At 42.1% G+C, this 21,857-nt stretch overlaps 1 protein-coding gene across 1 annotated transcript in view; it reads right to left on the bottom strand.

Moving 5' to 3' along the window:
• lrp1bb (low density lipoprotein receptor-related protein 1Bb) overlaps positions 1-21,857 on the bottom strand; it is a 597,729-nt gene that overhangs the window by 274,784 nt on the left and 301,088 nt on the right. The window contains exons 14-18 of the mRNA XM_084084305.1: positions 21,192-21,381; positions 17,259-17,381; positions 14,315-14,458; positions 10,147-10,272; positions 5,241-5,357 (exon numbers count right to left, since the gene is read on the bottom strand). Of these exons, the coding sequence (XP_083940431.1) occupies positions 5,241-5,357; positions 10,147-10,272; positions 14,315-14,458; positions 17,259-17,381; positions 21,192-21,381 (700 nt within the window). The remainder of the gene's footprint in view (positions 1-5,240; positions 5,358-10,146; positions 10,273-14,314; positions 14,459-17,258; positions 17,382-21,191; positions 21,382-21,857) is intronic.

The raw sequence follows: 21,857 nt of genomic DNA, 5'->3' as shown, positions 1-21,857 counted from the left end.
CAGAAACAAATTACCGCTTTAATCAAGCAACATCTGCTCCAACCACTCCACCAATGGGGTCGTCCACTCCACCGATGGGGTCAAGGAGACTTGGGGAACTACAGGATGTTGATGGATGTGTGCTTGGTGGCAGTGTTGATTTCGTCGACTAAAACTATTACGAAAAATGTTGGTTGACTTCCTTTTTTCACTGACGAAAACTAAATAAAAACTAAATAAAAACTAAGCTATGATGACTAAAACTATGACTAAATATATTGACAATTTCGTCAACAAATAAAAACTAAACTAAAGTTAGTGAGGATCTAGTGGAGAAGAGATCCAGTAGAACTAAAAGACAAGTTATTTTATGTTTGGTTGTGCTCGGGTGTTAAGCTCTGAAAATAGCAGATCTACAAGCTCACAACGCGTCGCAGTGAGCTTGTAGATCTGCTATTTTCAGCATGCAACCAAGTGTAAAATCAGGCATTACGACGCCATCAAGGCACCGCCACAGTACATTATAGTCGACTATATCAACTGTAGATTTAGTCGACTGTAATCTTATATTTAGTTGATTAAAACTAGACTAAAACTAAAACATTTCAGATGACTAAAATAAGACTAAAACTAAATCAAAATGTGCTGTCAAAATCAACACTGCTTGGTGGTAGTAGTGGCATAAAAGTTTTCAAAATTATTTAAACATTTTATCCCACGATTTTGTAACCCATTTTTTCACCCAGTTCTAATTGCCTATGTAATCCTGGGCGCTACTCTCCCTCTGCCAGCCTAGCGAGAACCCAGAACTGAGCTCATGCCTCCTTCAATGCATGAGGAGCTAGCACCTGACAGGGAGGAGTTTCCCCGGTAGGGCGTAGCGCGTGGAAGGAACACATTATTCCAACCAGTTCCTTTCCCCTCCATCAGGCTCCATCAGGCTGCCTCCCCCCGGCTGACCAGGGTGTGAGGGTAACTACCCTAGGAGACACGGGGAGAACATGCAAACTCCACACAGAAAGGCCCTTTAACCAACCCCACCTAAACATTCTTACATTTTTATCCCAATATTTTGTAACACCATTTTTTACACCCAGTGCCAATTGTCTATGTAATCCTGGGCACTACTCTCCCTCTGCCAACCTAGGGAGGCCAGGGCATGCCTCCTTCAATGCATGAGAGCCCGCCTGGGGAGCCAGAGGCCCTGGTGTCCCAGGTACGATTCCAGGCCAGGCCAGAAATGTGTCGATGTGTATCCCTGAGCAAGACTCTTAACCCCTCATTGCTCCCCGAGCGCCACATATGGCTGTCACTGCTCCTAGTTGTTATAGGATGGATAAATGACATCACTGCTCCTAGTTGTTATAGGATGGGTAAATGACATCACTGCTCCTAGTTGTTATAGGATGGGTAAATGACATCACTGCTCCTAGTTGTTATAGGATGGGTAAATGACATCACTGCTCCTAGTTGTTATAGGATGGGTAAATGACATCACTGCTCCTAGTTGTTATAGGATGGGTAAATGACATCACTGCTCCTAGTTGTTATAGGATGGGTAAAATGCAGAGGACACATTTCACGTATGTGCAAATGTACCGTGACAAATAAATCCCCAAGGTGTGGGCCCTCCTATATTATTATTATTATTATATACGACAGAGCATAAATAAATCAGGCTTTAACAACTTCCTGAACGCCATAACGGCCACAGAATTCATAGCCATAATATATCCATCTCTAGAAAACATAATTAAGGCCTGGCGTTTTCACACAGTACATCACGTTTGACTTTTGGACAAATATATTTCTCAAACTCTTTTTTTACCGGATGATGCCTGCAGCTTTTTATTGACTTCAGCTTGAAAACGCTCGTCTACATTTGCATTGATTTGTTGGGCTCCCCGCCGCGTCAGGATACCAGCGGCACACGGGGGGGTTGAAGACACATCATATCTCTATCCAACAAGCATCATCTACACACTACACACACAAGTATATATTCCCCTTCAAATATATTACGTCTCCCAGTGACAGCCTAGTGCCTGGTTGGAATTTAACCCAGTAAGACCTGAGGACGCATCTGTGTGTCATTTTTTGATTTGAGCTAAAAAAGCATTGTTTTACACTTTGGGCTATTCAAAAATAGCAGATCTACAAGCTCGTATCGCGAGCTTGTAGATCTGCTATTTTTGAAAAATCGTGAAAATGTGTGCAAATCTTTGAATATATATATATATATATATTTAAGCGAACATTTTTAACTCAAATCTTTGCTTCGGGGGTCCCTGGAACAAAATATTTTGAGATGGGGGTCCGCAGTCAAATATATAATTTTGGGGGTCCTTGACATGAAAAAGTTTGAAAACCACTGATATTATAGCAAAACATACTTTTTTTCTTAGGATTTTTTGTTAGGATTTAGAAGACATTTGTAGAAGCAAATATTTGTGTAAAACATGTTTGCTTTAAAAATTGCTTTAACATTTTTGTAAAAAAAACAACATGATTTTTCAAAAAAATAGCAGATCTACAAGCTCATAGCGCGGCACTCGGTGCCGCGCTATGAGCTTGTATATCTGCTATTTTTGAATAGCCCAAAGAAATCTTAAAATGACACAGATGCGTCTTAGGTCTTAAAGGGTTAACATTCATTAAAAATGAAGGACTGGCATCCATAAATAATGGGACTTTTTTTTTTTTTTTCAAGTTAGTAAACAGTGCTACAGCGCCAGGCACCACCATCCATAAATAATGACAACTTTGAGTCAACAGGGAGATCAATGCCAGACATTGTATCTACTAAACTACTGACAAACACAATCCAAATTAGCATCAATCTGGGCCGGGACGGGGCGGGGTGGGGTGGGGTGGGCCGTCACCAGCCCCACCACAGGGCTTCAGGTGTTCCTACAATACACAGTTAGCTGCTGCCGCTAGCTGCTAGTAGGATGCTAAGTGAGCAGCCAGGGTTTAACTCATTAAGACCGGGAACGCATCTGTGTCATTTTTATAGATTTATTTGGCTATTGAAAAATGCCAGATACTGTATACGAGCTCATAGTGCTGCATGAGCTTGTAGATCTGCTATTTTCTTTTTTTGAAAAATCGTGAAAAGTTTGAGAGAAAAAAAAAGTTTGAGAACCACTGATTATAGGGACATATGCTTTTTTCAGAGAACTGTTAGGATTTAGAAGACATTTGTAGAATCCCCCAGAAGCAAAGATTTGAGTTACACAATACAAATGTTTGCTTTAAAAATAATGTATATTCAAAGATTTGCACACATTTTCACAATTAAAAAAAAAAAAACGTATTTTAAAAAATATATATATTTTTAATAGCCAAAAAAATAATAATAATACACAGATGTGTTCCCGGTCTTAATGGGTTAAACTCCTATGGAGAAGTAAATAAATGCGGTGAGGAAATCCCAGACAACAACAACAGTATGGAGGAGAAGAAGAATATGTTTCTTTTCGCTGCACAGCTTGATTATGATTGAAGGAAGCCGAGCATGAACTTTAATTACTGCTTACACCCCGTCCTGCTTTGTGACGGAGTGTTGAAGCCAGCTTTAGGACAACACAAAGGAGGAAACCGCACCGCGCAGCACTTGGCTTAAACCACCGCACACACGCACGCACGCACGCACGCACGCACGCACACACACACACACACACACACACACACACACACACACACACACACACACACACACACACACACACACACACACACACACACACACACACACACACACACACACACACACACACACACACACACACACACACACACACACACTCTCTGCAGTATGCCTGATGGAATACAAATAGTGATTAAAAGAGAGACGGATGGAGGGGGGACTCTTAACCCTTTAAGACCGGGAACGCATCTGTGTGTCATTTTTTGGATTTATTTGGCTATTCAAAAATAGCAGATATACAAGCTATACGAGCTACAAGCTAACGAGCTTGTAGATCTGCTATTTTTGAGAAATCGTGAAAATGTCTGCAAATGTGTGAATATATGTGTTATTTTTAAAGCAAACATTTTTAACTCAAATCTTTGCTTCTAGGGGATTCTACAAATGTATTCTAAATCCTAACAGTTTTTTTATTTTTTAATATTATGTTGCTATAATATCAGTGGTTCTCAAACTTTTTTCATGTCAAGGACCACCCAAAATGTTGTTCCAGGGACCCCCCAGAAGCAAAGATTTGAGTAAAAAATGTGTTGCTTTAAAAAATATATACATTCAAAGATTTGCAATTTTTTTCATGTTTCTTTCCCAAAAATTTACTTTGGGCTATTTTTGAATAGCCCAAAGTAATGGTTAAACACAGGCGCGTTCCCGGTTTGAAGGGGTTAAGACTTCTTACCCACACACTGTTTAAATGTATGCCGATAATTCAGCCGTTTCTGCCTTTTTTATTTGTTTATTCTAACAGCCGTGGAACACTCCTTAACCTTACATTAAGAGGTTAAGTAACTGAGGAGTTTTGTTTAAGTCAGACAGACATGAAGCAGAGTGCTCTTGTTCTTCTATACTCCCTTTTGTACTGTCACCCCCCCCCACACACACACACACACACACACACACACACACACACACACACACACACACACACACACACACACACACACACACACACATACAAGCGCACACACACAAGCACTCACACACACACACACACGCTCCAAGTTTATTCCAGGACGTACCCAGTGAGGCTGATAGATTGTATAATACCTCAGAGGCCAGGCTTCAGAACAGTGAACTATGTGAACTACACACGTTGTTTGGCATGGCTTTCCAAGGCTGTGAAGGCATGTAGTACGCCTTCCTGGTCCAAAGAACACAGCATCAATAATTTGGGCTCGTAACACGGGCCTCTCACTTGATGAAATATTGCACGAGAGAGAAACTTGTATATAAAAAAAAAGTGTGTGTGTGTGTGTGTGTGTGTGTGTGTGTGTGTGTGTGTGTCTGTGTGTGTGTGTGTGTGTGTGTGTGTGTGCCTGGCCAGAATCGTGCTTCAACTACTGAAATGATAGTGCATTTTATCTGGAGGGACAGGCATGGTAGTAATTACATTAATAGTGTAGTATTATTATTTCTTTACACATTGATTGTCCAGTCTGTTAAATGTGGTTTGGCGAACATTCAATGAAATATAGCCGAGCTTGAACATTCACTGAAAAAAAGTTATAAGGGCCAAGAACAGAGCCCTGGGGGACCCCTGGGGGACCAGACTCACCGCAGGACGCCGTCTCGTCGGACATGTCTCCGCAGTCGTCGTCGCGGTCACAGCTCCAGGCGCGGGGGATGCAGCGGCCGTTCCCGCACGAGAACTGGCTGGGCTGGCAGGGCTGGGCTGAGAACGGGACACAAGAGAGAGAGGGTTTCCAGGTGATTCAATCAAGCACATACACATGTAAAGTAACTAAGTACATTTACTCAAGTACTGTACTTAAAGGTAGGGTAAGTGATTTTCTTTGGTTAAAATAAGTGTTAAATAGCTCTATATTGTGATAGTACTCATTGCTATAGAGTGTTTGTTCAGTAAAAGGAGTCTCCTTGTCTCTCCAGCTCTTTATAAACTAGAAAATGCATTTTCGTTTCAGTTTCATTTCCAATTCTATCCAATCAGGATAGAGAACTCAATCAGGATATAGATTAAACAAGTGAAATTGGAAGTGATGACACTAAGAAATGAGCAGGCACAATTAGAACTGGAACACTATACAAATTAAGCAAAAAAATGGGTACTTTCTCCTGATTGGCTGAGATTTTGACACCTACCGGAAAATGTATTTTCTGTTTATTAAAGAGCTGGAGAGACATGGAGACTCCTGTTACTGAACAAACACTCTATAGCAATGATTACTATCAGAATATAGTGCTTTAACCTTTTAACAAAATACTTTTTGTTTCAACCAAAAAATATCACTTACAGTACCCTACCTTTAAGTTACATTTTTAAGCATTTGTACATATAATATTTTTGCACTTTTACTCAAGTACATTTTGAATTCCGGACTTTTACTCGTAACAAAGTATTTCTACATTCATTGCAGTATTGATGCTTTTACTTAACTAAAACATGTGAGTTTTCCACCACTGGAAAACGGTACACAAGAAAGAGTGATTCAATCAAACATGCAAGTGCGCACACACACACACACACACACACACACACACACACACACACACACCCACAACCGCGCACGCGCTGTGTCAAGGTGCGGGGGATGTGCACGACATCTCTAACGATCGCTACATCAGCGATAGATGTCAGCGTACACGCCCCGGCGCTCTGCGCTTTACCTCTCAGGTTATCGCTCAATCACATAAAGAACAAACGGGGTGCAAAGCCAAGGCCAACGGGGGGAATCTGCAGTCGCTTCACGAGTTCCCACCCAGTCAACATTCTGTTTACACACACACACACACACACACACACACACACACACACACACACACACACACACACACACACACACACACACAGGGTCAGGGTCTAGTGGACACGCATGGACAGAACGCCCTGTGATCTCTGCGTTGGCGTGTAATATGCATGTCAATCTGACGACAGGGCGGCGTTTATCATCCTCCAGGCTGACGCTCATTGATTGAACCTCTAAAGGCTAAACAAAAAAAGACCTGAGAGGCTAGCCGTTAGCTACGGTAGTCTTTATACAGGACGGCGGGGGGGGGGGGGGGGGGGGGGGATGGAGCCACGCTGATGTACTGTAGAGCAGGGGTCTTCAATCAGTGGTCCGGGGACCACCAGGGGTCCTTGAGGAGGTTCCAGGTGGTCCCCAGTTAAATGATGGAGAGTTGGTAACCAAATGGACCCTTATAGATCTTTAACTCTTGAAAAATGAATGAAAATAAATGTTACGCTCTCAAGAGTTAAATTACTGTTACATATCTGACTGCATTACTGTGTTCTGTTAACATTGTTATGTTTACATTAAGACCTGTCAGGTGATAAGAAACGGCCTGCTCACTCCTCATGCATTGAAGGAAGCATGAGCTCAGTTCGGGGCTCTCCCTAGGCTGGCAGAGGGAGAGTAGCACCCAGGATTACAGCTTAGGCAACTGGCATTGGGTGAAAAAATTGGTTACATAATCGTGAGATAAAAAATGTAGGAAAAAACAATAAAAAGTTTTGGGTCTGAGAGTCTAAATCTCATCAAATGGTGGTTCTGAGGCTCAAATGCCCAATAAATAATGGGCCTTGATATGAAAAGGGTTGAAAACCCCTGCTGTAGGGGACTATAGTTACAGTGAGGCTGAAGGGGGGGAGGATGGAGCCACGCTGATATACTGGAAGTGATTCTGACATGCACTCCGTTTTCGGGGGGGAACGTCTGCCCTTTGTAGGAGCTAAACTTCTTTGATGTTACAGAGCTCACGCAATGAGATTGATCTGAGGGCTCCTGCTCTTCTCGGGAGCAGGAGCAGTGTGAGACAGAACAGGGATGACTGTCTGACAACACGGCAAAGTCTTTGATCTCTAACACATCCGTCTGTAAGGAAATGATTTTTTTTTAACCCATTTAGACCCGGGAAAGAATCTGTGTCATTTTTTACATTTCTTTGGCTATAAAAAAAAATGCAGATATACAAGTTCATAGCTATGAGCTTGCAGATCTGCTATTTTCGGAAAGAAATTGTGAAATTGTGTGCAAATCTTTGAATATGAATATACATTTTTAACTCAAATCGTTGCTTATGGGGGTCCCTGGAACAAAATATTTTGAGATGGGGGGGGGGACAAATACATATCATTTTGGGGGTCCTTGACATGAAAAAAGTTTGAGAACCACTCAGTATTACACTGTAGCAACATAATATATTTTTTATTTTTTTCAAAAAAACTGTTGATATTTAGAAGACATTTGTAGAATCCCCCAGAAGCAAAGATTTGAGTTAAACATGTTCGCTGTGTAAATATATATTCAAAGATTTGCACAAAATGTTAACTATGTTTCAAAAATAGCAGATCTACAAGCTCATAGCGCGGCACTCGGTGCCGCGCTATGAGCTTGTAGATCTGCTATTTTTGAATAGCCAAAGAAATCAAAAAATGACGTTCCTGGTCTTAATGGGTTAACACCCCCCAAAAAAAGAGTTAAAAAAATCAATGGTTTAGTAGTTGATTCGTGTAGAGGCCTGGATTCTTTTTTACATATCGCCTCATCTACAGTAACCCCTGTTTCAAATGTGTTTTTTTTTCACGAACCTCATCTAACCCCGTTTCAAATGTTGTGCTTAACTTAATTTAAACCGGATCTCAGGATATACAGCAGTCAGCTGGAATCCAGTCCCTGTTCCTGTGTGGTTTAATGTAACATAACTTCAAAGCATAGAACGGGTCCTTTCACAGCAGCTTAAGAATAATAGAAACGCTATACGTGGTTGGCCGAAGTCCCTCAGGACTTTTTCAGTTTTCGCTCTACGTTAAATATGTTGAAAATAGCCGATCTACAAGCTCGCAACGCTTGTTGATGTGCTATTTCTCTGTGAAGGTATTTTCCCCCAGAATAAGGACCGCATCTCAATGTGAGAGTGTTGTGTTGTTTGAGTTTCTGATCACAAATCGTGGTACAGTATCAATGATCATAGTACAGTATCAATGATCATAGTACAGTATCAATGATCATGGTACAGTATCAATGATCATAGTACAGTATCAATGATCATAGTACAGTATCAATGATCATAGTACAGTATCAATGATCATAGTACAGTATCAATGATCATGGTACAGTATCAATGATCATAGTACAGTATCAATGATCATGGTACAGTATCAATGATCATGGTACAGTATCAATGATCATGGTACAGTATCAATGATCATAGTACAGTATCAATGATCATAGTACAGTATCAATGATCATAGTACAGTATCAATGATCATGGTACAGTATCAATGATCATAGTACAGTATCAATGATCATAGTACAGTATCAATGATCATGGTACAGTATCAATGATCATAGTACAGTATCAATGATCACGGTACAGTATCAATGATCACGGTACAGTATCAATGATCATAGTACAGTATCAATGATCATAGTACAGTATCAATGATCATAGTACAGTATCAATGATCATAGTACAGTATCAATGATCATGGTACAGTATCAATGATCATAGTACAGTATCAATGATCATAGTACAGTATCAATGATCATAGTACAGTATCAATGATCATGGTACAGTATCAATGATCATAGTACAGTATCAATGATCATAGTACAGTATCAATGATCATAGTAAAGTATCAATGATCATAGTACAGTATCAATAAAGTCACATTTATGTGAGCTCTTTTCGTGCTGAAAAGAATCAAAGAAAGGTTTTGCGCTGCTGTTCATCCTCCTACTGCAACCCTGTAGAGAGTTCTCAACAGGCCTGAAAATTAAGGCCCGGCCCTAACTGGGCCCTAACTGGGCCCGAACAGGGCCCGGCCTCGAACAATTACCATAATTGTAGGCCCAAAAACCCCCAAAAACCCTGAGGCAGATTCTAAAAATGCCTTCTAAATCCTGTATTTTTTCTGAAAAACTTCAAATATTTATTCAAAAATTACAATACATGTATGTTGCTATGTAGTATGTACTGTACTGTACATAGCAACAACAACAACCCCAAAAGGGGTTCCCGTCCTGAAAGGTATAGTTACAAATAGGGGTTCCTAACCCACGTTTTCCGAAAATCTATCCTACCCCCCCCCCCAAATAAAGTCCTGTAGCTATATACATACTGTAGCAACATCTCTTAATGGGTTAATGTCCTCAAAGTCACAAAGAAAACGGCCACTTTCTCTGTTTTTCGATGTTTGAGGTTTGGCCATTTCCGGCAGTTTTCTTTTTTAATAACATTTTAATAACACAGGCTAGGACGACGACCAACTAGATACCTGAGTTTACTTTGAGCTGCATCCAACGCATCCAACGCATCCAACGCATCCACTGACCTTTCAGTCTGCCTTATACCGTTCGGACACTAGGGGCAGTTGAAATGTCTTTTTTGAGGGTAAAATAATTGTGTTTATTTTTTTTTTGTTTTTTCGTCGGAACCCGAGGCTCGGCTCGACCCAGTAGCCCTGCTAACGGGACACAAACACACGGCCGTTTACCCACCGGAGCAAGTCATGTTGGATTCATCCTCGTCGTTGCCACAGTCGTTCGTTCCGTCACAAAGCCATCGTTTGGGAATGCAGCGATTGTTGTTGCACTTGAACTGGTCAATGGGACAGCTATGGTTGTCTGGGGGGAAAAAAATAAAAAATAAAGTTAATAATACATAATACGTATACACACACACAGATGGGTTTTAATTGTGTCTACTAATGCAATAAAACCCAGACTGTTAATCCTTGAGTTTAAAGGTTTCATGACATTCAGTTTTACAACACATTAAAAGTATTTATCATGGTCCTTCAAACGTGTATTAAAAGTTATAACTGAAAAATCCACTCCAGTGATCCATGGCAGGATGTTTTCTCTCTGATTTCTAAAGCCTTTTCAACTGCAATGAAAAAACAAATCTTTGCCTGCCGGTGTCGGTGAGGGATTTTGACTGTCAATCATCGCCTCTGCTACTTTTCAAGGACCCCCAAAATAACATATATTTGGCTGCGGACCCCAATTTGAAAACATTTTGTTCCAGGGACCCCCAGAAGCAAAGATTTCAGTCAAAAGTTTTTGTTAAAAATATATACATTCATAGATTTGCAAAAATGTTCAATATTTAAAAAAAAGTAGCAGATCTACAAACTCATAGCGTTATGAGCTTGTAGATCTAAAAATGACACAGATGCGTTCCCGGTTTTAATGGGTTAAACCCCATATACTGTACGTTGACCAGTGTTGGGGGGGGGGGGGTCTGTACTTGGTCCCCTCCTTCCCCCCCCCCCCCCCCCCCCTCTCTACGTCAAATCTATTCACTGAAAGTAGTGGATCTTCAAGGTCACAAAACAACGTCTTGTCTATTTTCACACAATGTTCTCTTCATTAATGACATGCCCAGAATAGAGAACGTTAGGGTTCATGTGGTTAACGCTCGGTACTTGACTGCGTAGTGTTAATGACGCAAATAATTTCCCGCTGACAGACCACAGGCCTCATGTCTGGGATCTCACACATTTGGAGGATTTAATTGCATCCATAATGTCATTATTTTGTGCTGAACACGGGGAGGTCTGGATCTCCTTATTTCATTATGTTCTCACGTTCATTTTGGTATTTTGTTTTTTTTAACACTTTGCTTTGAAACTATGAGCTGCAATAAAGAAAATAAAAACCCTGTTGCATTCTTGTAAGACTATAAAATAATGATATATTAGAACCCTTTAAAGTGACATGCCTGATTTAGTCTACGCAATTTCATTCACATTAAACATAATCTCTGCCTCCCCGGGCCTTCCGGCGGCCTGGCGGAGATAATTAATACAATACACATCACAGGATAAATCAATGAGACTCTAAAATGCCTCTCAGACCAAGTGAGTTGTGTGTATTTGCCGTGTTGACACACATGTGGGGTGTGTGTGTGTGTGTGTGTGTGTGTGTGTGTGTGTGTGTGTGTGTGTGTGTGTGTGTGTGTGTGTGTGTTTTTCCCCTTTGACATAAGCAACACAACTATGGCTTATGGTAACACCACTGACATTAAAGAACACCCACACAGTTATGGCCTATGGTAACACCACTGACATTAAAGAATACCCACACAACTCAGATCTACAAGAGCTGAGCTTGTAGATCTGCTTTTTTTGGGGGGGGGGGGGGGGGGGGGGCAGTGATAGTGCATTCAAGGCACCTCGGATACACAAGATAGGATAAAACAAACATTACAAAGAAAAATGCAAACATGGATTTTAACGATGCAGACACTGTAATGATGGATGCATCACCATTTCTGTCGTCAATGGTATCCCATGCACACTGAATGAACCGGTGCAGCGCATCGTGCACGTTCATGTCCATTCACCAATTTCACAGGGTGAATCTCCTTGCTCTTACAGTGTGATGTACACAGTAGAATCCTTTACATGGTTAACAGTGTAGCCCCGTGGTCTCTAATGACAAAACGGGAGGCTGATTTCGCAGACAGTTTTAGTCTTAAGTTGTACATCTTATTGACTTTTTTATATTGCAGTCATCATGCCATCAGGGTCTCTACAGGGGGGGGGGGGGCGAGTGCAAAAAATCCTTTTGCCTTCTTTTGCAATCACCTTTCTTCAGTTCAGCCTCCGTGGAGCTGGCACTCCAGTGTGAAATCACAGATTAGGACGAGGGCCAAGCCCTCCTTCTCTTTCTTTATTTCTAGCTGTGGGAGACTGTGGAGAATGTTAACTAACAGATAAGACTGTCTCAGGGCCACAGGGGGAGCTTGATTTCAAAGCCTAAAACCCCCCACTTGGCATTCCTTTTATACCACTGACATCTATTATATTCCCTTCACTAAAAGAGAGACCACATTCTGTCCCAGATAAAGAAATAAAACTAATCTGAAGAAGCAATCATACGCAATAAAACAAACCTAGTTAGAGGATGATGGTTAAAGTAGATATTCCCAGCAGGGTGGATAATTGATTTTTCACTTCTGATCATTTGGGCATTTATGGTTATTTTTTTTCATTCTGAAAAATGAGTCAGCAATGCAGGCAGTGGTGGAAAAAGTACTCGAATCTTTTACTTAAGTAAAAGTATCAATACTGCAATGTAGAAGTACTCTGTTACAAGTAAGAGCCCCAAATGCAACATTTACTTGAGTAAAAGTACAAAGGTATTGGTATCAAAATGTACTTAAAGTACCAAAAGTAAAACTACTCACATGTTTGAAAATAGCAGATCTACAAGCTCACAACGAGCGACGCGTTGTGAGCTTGTAGATCTGCTATTTTCAAATAACCTATACATAAAATAGGGATAAAGTGGTTAATGTATGTTTTGTAATGTAATATATTTATATCTGCAAAGTATCTAGTAACTAAAGTATTCATATAATTGTAGTGGAGTAAAAGTACAATATTTGCCTCTGAGATGTAGTGGAGTAGAAGTAAAAGTACTGAAAATTGGAAATACTCCAGTAAAGTAAAAAAATACCTCAAAATTGTACTTAAGTACAGTACTTGAGTACATGTACTTAGTTACTTTACACCACTGCATCTAGCATGGTGTTTATCTAATCGATTCACTCAAAAGCAAAAACTGGTCTCAAGGAAAGGCGAGGCGGCTATGGGGGGGGAGGGGGACGGACGTTATTCACAGCTTTAACAATGACATTTACAAAGAGAAAATCTGATTGCAGGGAGAGACTCCTCTTGTAAAAACTTTTCCACGTTTCCAGGCTGGTGCTGGTGCCTGTGAGACATGTGCATGTACAGTAATATATTACACCACCACCCCACGACCCCATGCACGTTAGCACATACAGTAATATTACACCACGACCCCATGCACGTCAGCACAGTAATAGATTACTGAAACATGACTGTCATATCATGACAGTCATGGCGAAGCTTCAACCTGGTTTTGGCACTTTCTCCATTTACAACCCGTACATCTACATAAACGTTCACATTTCAAATATAAAGTGCTGACCTCACGGCCACAGATGTCACAATTTACATCTGGCGGGTCTTAGTACCCGTATCTTCCCTATTCAATAAAAACCATCGTAATCGGATCGGTGGCCATTTTCTACAAAATGATCTCCATATGCTTTCACCTACGAGACCCTATGGGTTGGGAGGTGTATTGCACTCTGATACATTATAACTGGCCGCCGATCGGACGCACGCACGACCATGCACGCGTATGTGCGCATGTGTATGTGTAAATGGTGCATTTATATAGCGCTTCTATCCGATTCCGAAGCGCTTTACATTGTTTGTGCCATTAACCCATTCACACACACATTCATACACCGATGGAGGAGGAAACCATACAAGGCACCAACCTGCTCATCAGGAGCAATTAGGGGTTCAGCGTCTTGCTCAAGGACACTTCGACACTAACTCTGGGGGAGCGCCCCAGCCCGGGATCGAACTGGGAACCTTTCGGTTTTCCTGTTCACTCTACCCGGCCACTCTACCCCTGAGCCACTGCCACCCCTCTATGTGTGTGTGTGTGTATGTGTGTGTGTGTGTGTGTGTGTGTGTGTGTGTGTGTGTGTGTGTGTGTGTGTGTGTGTGTGTGTGTGTGTGTGTATGTGTGTGTGTGTGTGTGTGTGTGTGTGTGTGTGTGTGTGTGTGTGTGTGTGTGTGTGTGTGTGTGTGTGTGTGTGTGTATGTCAGCTACGTACAGCAGCTGTGTGCGTCCTCGTCGCTGCCGTCCAGACAGTCATCGTCTCCGTCACATTTCCACGTGTCTCGTATGCAGCGCTGGTTGTGACACTGGAACTCATCGCTCTGACATCGCTGAGGCTCCGGCCCTCCGGTGGACACTTCTGGAACAAACACAGATAAGAGTTTAAAAAAAAACAGGAAACTAACTAGAAAAAGTACTCCTCGGAGCACAGGTCTCCGCCAGGTCAGGTAGGTTATTGTGGCCTCCTGGTGGCGCTATAATAGGCCAATGTGAAAAGGGTGGCATTTCTTCTTAGGCCTTTCAATGGGACACTGCATTCATGATTTGAGGCATTTTGTTCCAAAAATGTGTTTTGCTAAATTAGACCTGCTGGTGGCGCTATAAAGGCCAATGTGAATGTGAAAAGGGGGGCATTTCTTCCTCGGCCTAGTGGGAATTTGCATGCAAACTTTCACGGAAATTGCACATTGCATTCATGTTTTGAGGCATTTTGTTTAAAACTGACCAATCCTGCAAACTTTGGAAGCCACTGTAAGCCAAATAGGATGGAATATGAAATATCGAACAGATCCATCAGAATCACATGCCTATGGAGATGCAGTGTACCAATTTGCGTGTTTTTTGGACAGAATCTGAAGGAATAATCTCCAAAAATGTATTTTACATAAGTCGGCCTCCTGGTGTAAAAAGCAGATGTGAATAATGCAGTCCAATGTTTTTCCTTGGCCTCTAGGGAGTGTGCGTGCAAAGTTTCACGCAGATCGGTGCAGTTATAGTTAAAAATGCAAATCGGCCAGTTATAGCGCCACCATGAGGCTGATTTGAAAATCTTCAAGTGGCATTTCTTCCTCGGCCTAGTGGGAATGTGCGTGTGCAATTTTATGGAAATGGCAAGCTGCGTTCATGATTGGAGGCAGTTTGTTCAAAACGGACCAATCCTGCAAACTTTGGAAGCCAACCTTAGCCAATGAGGATGCATTATGGGAAATCGGAAAGATCCGGGTTGATCACATGACTATAGAGATACTGTGTACCGATTTGCATGACTTTTGGTTAAAAGCGGTAGGTGTAATGGGAAAAAATGGGTTTCGCACAAATCGGCCTCCTGGTGGCGCTATAATAGGCTCATGTGAAAAATGTGGGGCAGAGGTTCTGAATTGGCATCCAGGGAGTGTGTATGCACAGTTTCGCAGCGACCGGGCCAACGGTGCCGGAGATTAGCTGGTAACACACAGACAGGACACACGGACACACACACGGACGGACGGACGGACGGAGGGTAAAACATACTCTCTCGCCATGCCTTTCGGCCTGGCGGAGACAATAACAACAGATTATTTTTTAAAGATCATTTTGGGTCTTTTCTGCCTTTCTTCATAGTAGTCTACACCATTGGTTCTCAAAGTGGGGTCCGGGGACCCCCAGGGGTCCTTGAGGGAGTTCCAGGGGGTCCCCAGCTAAATGGTAGTTAGGAACCAAATGGACCCTTATGGGTCTGTAACTCAGAGAGTGTACAAATGGAACCAAATGGACCCTTATGGGTCTGTAACTCAGAGAGTGTACAAATGGAACCAAATGGACCCTTATGGGTCTGTAACTCAGAGAGTGTACAAATGGAACCAAATGGACCCGTTAGGGGCTCTCAGAGTTAAGTTAACATTGATTTTACGATATAAATTGGGGTCCAAGAGATAGAAATGCCATTAGATGGGGGTCTGTAGCCCTAATGCATGTCAAACTGGGGGTCCAAGAAATTAAAATGCTTGAAAATCACTGCTATAGAGCCGTAAAAATCTTCTCTTATGGGGGTCCCTGGCTTACCTTTTCAAATGGGGGTCCGCGGGCTAATAAGTGTCAATTTGGGGGTCCTTGACATGAAAAAGTTTGAGAACCACTGGTCTACACAGTAGAGTGTAGAGAGAGAGAGAGACAGGAAACGGAGAGAGAGAGAGAGACGGGGAATGACACGCAGCAAAGGTCGTCGGGGCTCGGGATTCGAATTCGCAACTCGCTGTCCGGCTACATTAGAGCCTATATGTGGTATCCACCTAAACCACTAGGCCAGCGACGCCCTCCATAACAACAGATTATTAGTTTTTGTTTGTTTTGTTGGCGGGGAAGTTAACCCCTTCAGCCCTATTGTCTACTCTGCCGTATGACGGCGCTGTGCATGAAACTGCGGAAACAGCCGATCTACAAGCTCACAACTTGTAGTGATGAGCTTGTAGATCGGCTATTTTAGAACATTTCTTTGAAAATGTTCTGCCTAGAACAGGGGCCTTCAACGTTTTTTCAGGCCAAGGACCCCCTAGCTGAGACAGAGATTAAGCAGGGACCCCCCCTCTGTATTGTATAAAATCGTGTTTCAGATTAAACTTTTTTGTTTTTTACTTGGGTCTGTTTTTTTTCCCTTCTACACCTTAACCAAAAAATAATAATTGCCAATCTGCTATTTTTGGCTGAAGTTCTCCTCAGGAAAGTGATTCTGGGGTTCAAGTCGTTAATGTAAAAAATATATCATATCATATCACACATATGTGTCGGCCCCCCAGTAGTAACTCTGAGGACCCCCTGTTGAAGACCCCTGGCCTAGAATGGTTGAGAAAAGATCCAGTTTGTACCTTCCCTCCCTTATGTGACTTAAGTTTCCCTGCAAAATCCTGCAACGCCATTAGGATCTCCAATCTGTATATTTTTATCTTTTCAGTCCCCCCCCCCCCCCCCCCCCCCCCCCCCCCCCCCCCCACCAGACACAAAGCTCGCAGAAAATCTATGTATTTGATGGTAGGATGATGAATTTAGGATTATGGTGTATATATACCCCGGGACAGCAACGAAGCCTCTTGAGCCCCTCTCCCTCTCTCTCTCTCTCTCTCTCTCTCCTCCCCTCCCGTCTGGGTTCATCCCTGTGCTTCATAGTGTAAAATAACATACGTTACCTGAGCAGGTGACATTGTTCTTCTCCAGGACCTGGTTGTCAGCGCAGGCACACACTCTGCCTCCTGGGATGGCGAGGCAGAGGGTACCACAACCCCCATAATTTACCCGGCACGCGTTGTCACCTGGAGACATAGAAGAGCCAAAATAAGGTTTTGTGTCTCGCTCACTTTCACGCCTGTATTTTCTCAAAGCCCCCCGTCCCCCCGCCCCCCCCCATCGCTCCACACAATGGCTTCCTGTTGTTGTGTTGTTGTGTTGTTGTTGTTGTGTACTTGTTCCTCCAAGCGGTGGTTAGAGAAAGGTCGCTTGGAGTGCAGCAACAACCAGAGAAAAGACTCGGTTGATATAAAACTCATTTCCTGTACTGGGTAGAGGGACGTTGCCAGGTGCCATCATATGTAAGCACACATGTCACATGAATTATTGGGAACAATGCCGGGGACAACCGTTTGACATTTTTATCCTTCTTGGAAGAATAATTTGTCTTCTTTTCTTTTCTTTTTTTTTTGGACAAAAGCCCTCCTGCTATCCTCTGGGGAGAATAGATTTTCTTTTCTCTCTTTTTTCTTTTTTTGTTAAGTGTAAAAAAAAGAAGAAGCTGTCACATATATAAAGTTGAGGCATGAGACACGTTTGTCACTTCCATTTAGTGTTAAAGCCCCAACAGGCGCCGCCTGCAGCCAATGAGATAAAGCACTCTGGGTTTTTTTTTGTTGTAAAGGGCCATTCGGTAATGCTCAGAGGATTGGACAGCCAATTAATCTAGTCTGTGACACGAAACACTGGAGGACTGTCCAGTGAATGAAGCAGTTCTGACCCACAGCAGCATGCACACATGTTTGGACCCAGGCCTGCTTCTTCATTATCTGTGGCAATGCAGCTTTCTGATGCTAAATTAAGCCATTGTGACCGGGAACGCATCTGTGTCATTTTTTGATTTCTTTGGCTATTCAAAAATAGCATTTTTTTATCGTGAAAATGTGTGTAAATAAGTGAATTTTCTTTTTTAAAGCGAACATTTTTAACTCAAATCTTTGCTTCTGGGGGGTTCCCTGGAACAACATATTTTGGTGGCCAAATATATATCATTTTGGGGAACCCTTGACATGAAAAAAGTTTGAGAACCACTGATTATAGCAACATTATTTTTTTTTTTAAACTGTTAAGATTTAGAAGACATTTGTAGAATCGCCCATTAGCAAAGCTTTGAGTTAAAAATGTTCACTTTCACAATAAAAAAAAAAAAAATAGCAGATCTACAAGCTCATAGCGCGGCACTCGGTGCCGCGCTATGAGCTTGTATATCTGCTATTTTTTTGAATAGCCAAAGTAATCGTAAAATGACACAGATGTGTTCCTGGTCTAAATGGATTAAAACAGTTACAGTACATGACTTGAACCAAACCAAATATGAATAGCACTGGATCAGTTCAACATGGGTTCTCAAACCCCCAAAATAATCATATTTGATTTTTCCACAGATAAATATTGTGAAAATAGCCACAAACTACAAGCTCTGAGCAAGTGTGAGGTGTTGTGAGCTTGATACGACAAATAGCTCAAATAGCAGATTGATCACCTATTTTCTTTTTTGAACAAAATGTAAAACAACTTGACAAATAATGAATGTTGACACATTGGGCACATCTTTGAAAATGTGCCCAAAATAAGGTTGCCAGGTTTGATGTTGTCGAGTCTGAAGAAGAGCAGTGCTCAGCCCACTACTCATAAAGTCTTCAAAAAGGAGCTAAAGTGTGCAACGTTATTATCCGTGATGTTTGTAGTTTCAATAAGTTCAGCACCTTCCTGTAAATGGTAGACGTGGATGTGACCTCCTCTGATCAGGGTTAATGTTATTATCATCATTGTGTTTTAATTAAGTTGTTAAATTGTGATATTATCAAACATATCAGTCTAACATGTTCCCAGAAGGAAATACGTGATGTGTTTAATACAGTCTGACCAGAGGCAACGATAAAACATATCCCCACCGGTGATTAAAAAATAATTCTAATAATGATCAGAGAACAATAACAAAAGGAGAGACATGGATGGACTACCGTTCTGTTTTAGCTTGTAACCCTGTTGTGTAACATATTCATATCATTCATGGTGTCTGATTGTAGATCTTGTTCAAGTTGTGAAGTTGTAGATCGGCTATTTTCAAACATTTTAGTACTTTTGGTACTTTAAGTATATTTTCATACAAATACTTTTGCACTTTTACTCAAGTGAATGCTGAATTCCGGACTTTTACTTGTAACAGAGTATTTCTACAATACAGTATTGATACTTTTACTTAAGTAAGAAATGTGAGTACTTTTCCCACCACTGTCTGTTTGTATGTACTGTATGGGACTATGGAGGACAATGTGCATCTCGTTTTAAATCCTGTGTATTTACTGTGCATTATATGTACTGTATTGTTCATTAACATTATATTATGTTATATTATCCCAAATAAACAAATCATTGAAATTAAATGGAACCCTTCCCAGCGCATTGAACCCTGGTGTTTCTCTTTGTTGTTTGTTTATTAACATGGATTATATTAATTATCCACAGAGAGCGGTGTCTAAACACTGCTTCACCTGTCTGTCAATTAAGGAATGAATAAGTCACGGTCGTGGAGGAAAACCTTGTATGTGCAAAACCCTTTATTTTTTTTTATTTTTTTTTATTTTTTATCCCATGATGTTGTACCCTTTTTCACCCGGTGCCAATTTTTCTAAGTGATCCTGGGTGCTACACTCCCCCCACCAGCCTAGGGAGCCCAGGGCCGAGCTCATGCCTCCTTCAATGCATGAGAGCCAACTGACCTTCTTATCACCTGACAGGGGAGAGTTTCCCTGGTTGGACGTACAGTAGCGCGTGGAAGGAACACGTTATTCCAACCAGTTCCTTTCCCCTCCATCAGGCGCCCCGGCTGTCATGGGGGAGGCGGTATAGCGACCAGGATTACTACATGTTTTTGTGAGGGTATTAACTACCCTAGGAGACACGGGGAGCCGCTCGCCCATGCGGCTCTCCTCTCTCAGCCATGCACATCTTGCACATTCTGCTACTCTATCTAGTCATCTGCTTTAGTGTTCCAACAACAGCAGGAATCCATCATCGTTTGCCATCCAACTGCATCCTCCCTCTCTCCTGTTCCCATCCATCCCAAACCCTTTCATTTGGGAGAGAGAGGGAACAACCAACAGCGTGCAGAAAGAAAGAAGAATCACTGTCACCGCTAATCAGAGCAGCGCTGGACGCTATAGAGCTCTGTCAGTGATAACATGTGTTGTAGAAACATCTGAGCCAATCATATCGTCACTATAGTTGGGGGAGGAGGAGGGAACCTTGCATGAGTTCAATTTTTTTTCTCCAAAAAGCAGTATCAGTGTTCCAAAGGATCCCATGTTTCATTTGTTCAATATTTATATATGAAAAACATAAAGATACACAGAACCACTTTCACCTTATTAAAAAAAATGGTAATCTACATTTATCGAAAATCGGTCACGATGTGAGATTGTAGAACAGCTGTTTTCGCTACATACACACACACACGCACACACGCACACGCACACACACACACACACACACACACACACATATATATATATTCTGGCTTGGATCAATGGAACTAACATAAGCAAGGGATAATTGACGGGTAGTCGGTCATTATTGAATTATTGATAAATAAATCCCAACAGGGTGATTAGGCACCGACGCGTGTTTAGGCATAGTTGAAAAAATGCTAGGAAGGAATAACTGTCAATCACAGCAACTACTGGCCAATCACAGCGGGGCTCCCTAAAAAAGCAGGAGGAGGAGGAGGAGGAGGAGGAGGAGGAGGAGGATTAAACAGAGTAAATGGTAGGGTACAGTAGGTAGCAGTGTGTAACAGAGTAAATGGTAGGGTACAGTAGGTAGCAGTGTGTGACCTTGCTGACTCTGGGCGTCGTAGACCCGCAGGCCGAAGAGCGGCGGCCTCTCGCTGCGGAGCAGCGTGACGTCTCCAGAGGTCAGGTCCAGCTGGAACACCGAGGCGTTCATGTACTCCGTCCAGAAGATGGAGGTACGGTAGTGAGAGATGCCGAACGGATGGTTGAGCTCTTTACCGTTGTACACCACCTGAACACACAGGGGGGAGGAAGCACAACGTGGCATTAACGTATATATATATATATATGTACACCACCTGAACACACAGGGGGGAGGAAGCACAACGTGGCATTAACGTATATATATATATATATGTACACCACCTGAACACACAGGGGGAGGAAGCACAACGTGGCATTAACGTATATATATATATATATGTACACCACCTGAACACACAGGGGGGAGGAAGCACAACGTGGCATTAATGTATATATATATATATATATGTACACCACCTGAACACACAGGGGGGAGGAAGCACAACGTGGCATTAATGTATATATAAGGAATGATGAAGCAAACGCACCACGTCTATTTTGTTGTAATCTATTTACTGCTCAGTGAGCTGCTCTGGTGCAGAGCCACGCCTACTCTGTATCCGGTCATTTGCGCACGCACGCACACACACACACACACACACACACACACACACACACACACAC

Source organism: Gymnoscopelus microlampas (genome assembly GCF_963454915.1).
Source record: "Gymnoscopelus microlampas genome assembly, chromosome: 17".
NCBI classification, from domain to species: Eukaryota; Metazoa; Chordata; class Actinopteri; order Myctophiformes; family Myctophidae; genus Gymnoscopelus; species Gymnoscopelus microlampas.
This window is presented reverse-complemented; position numbering and strand designations above follow the sequence as displayed.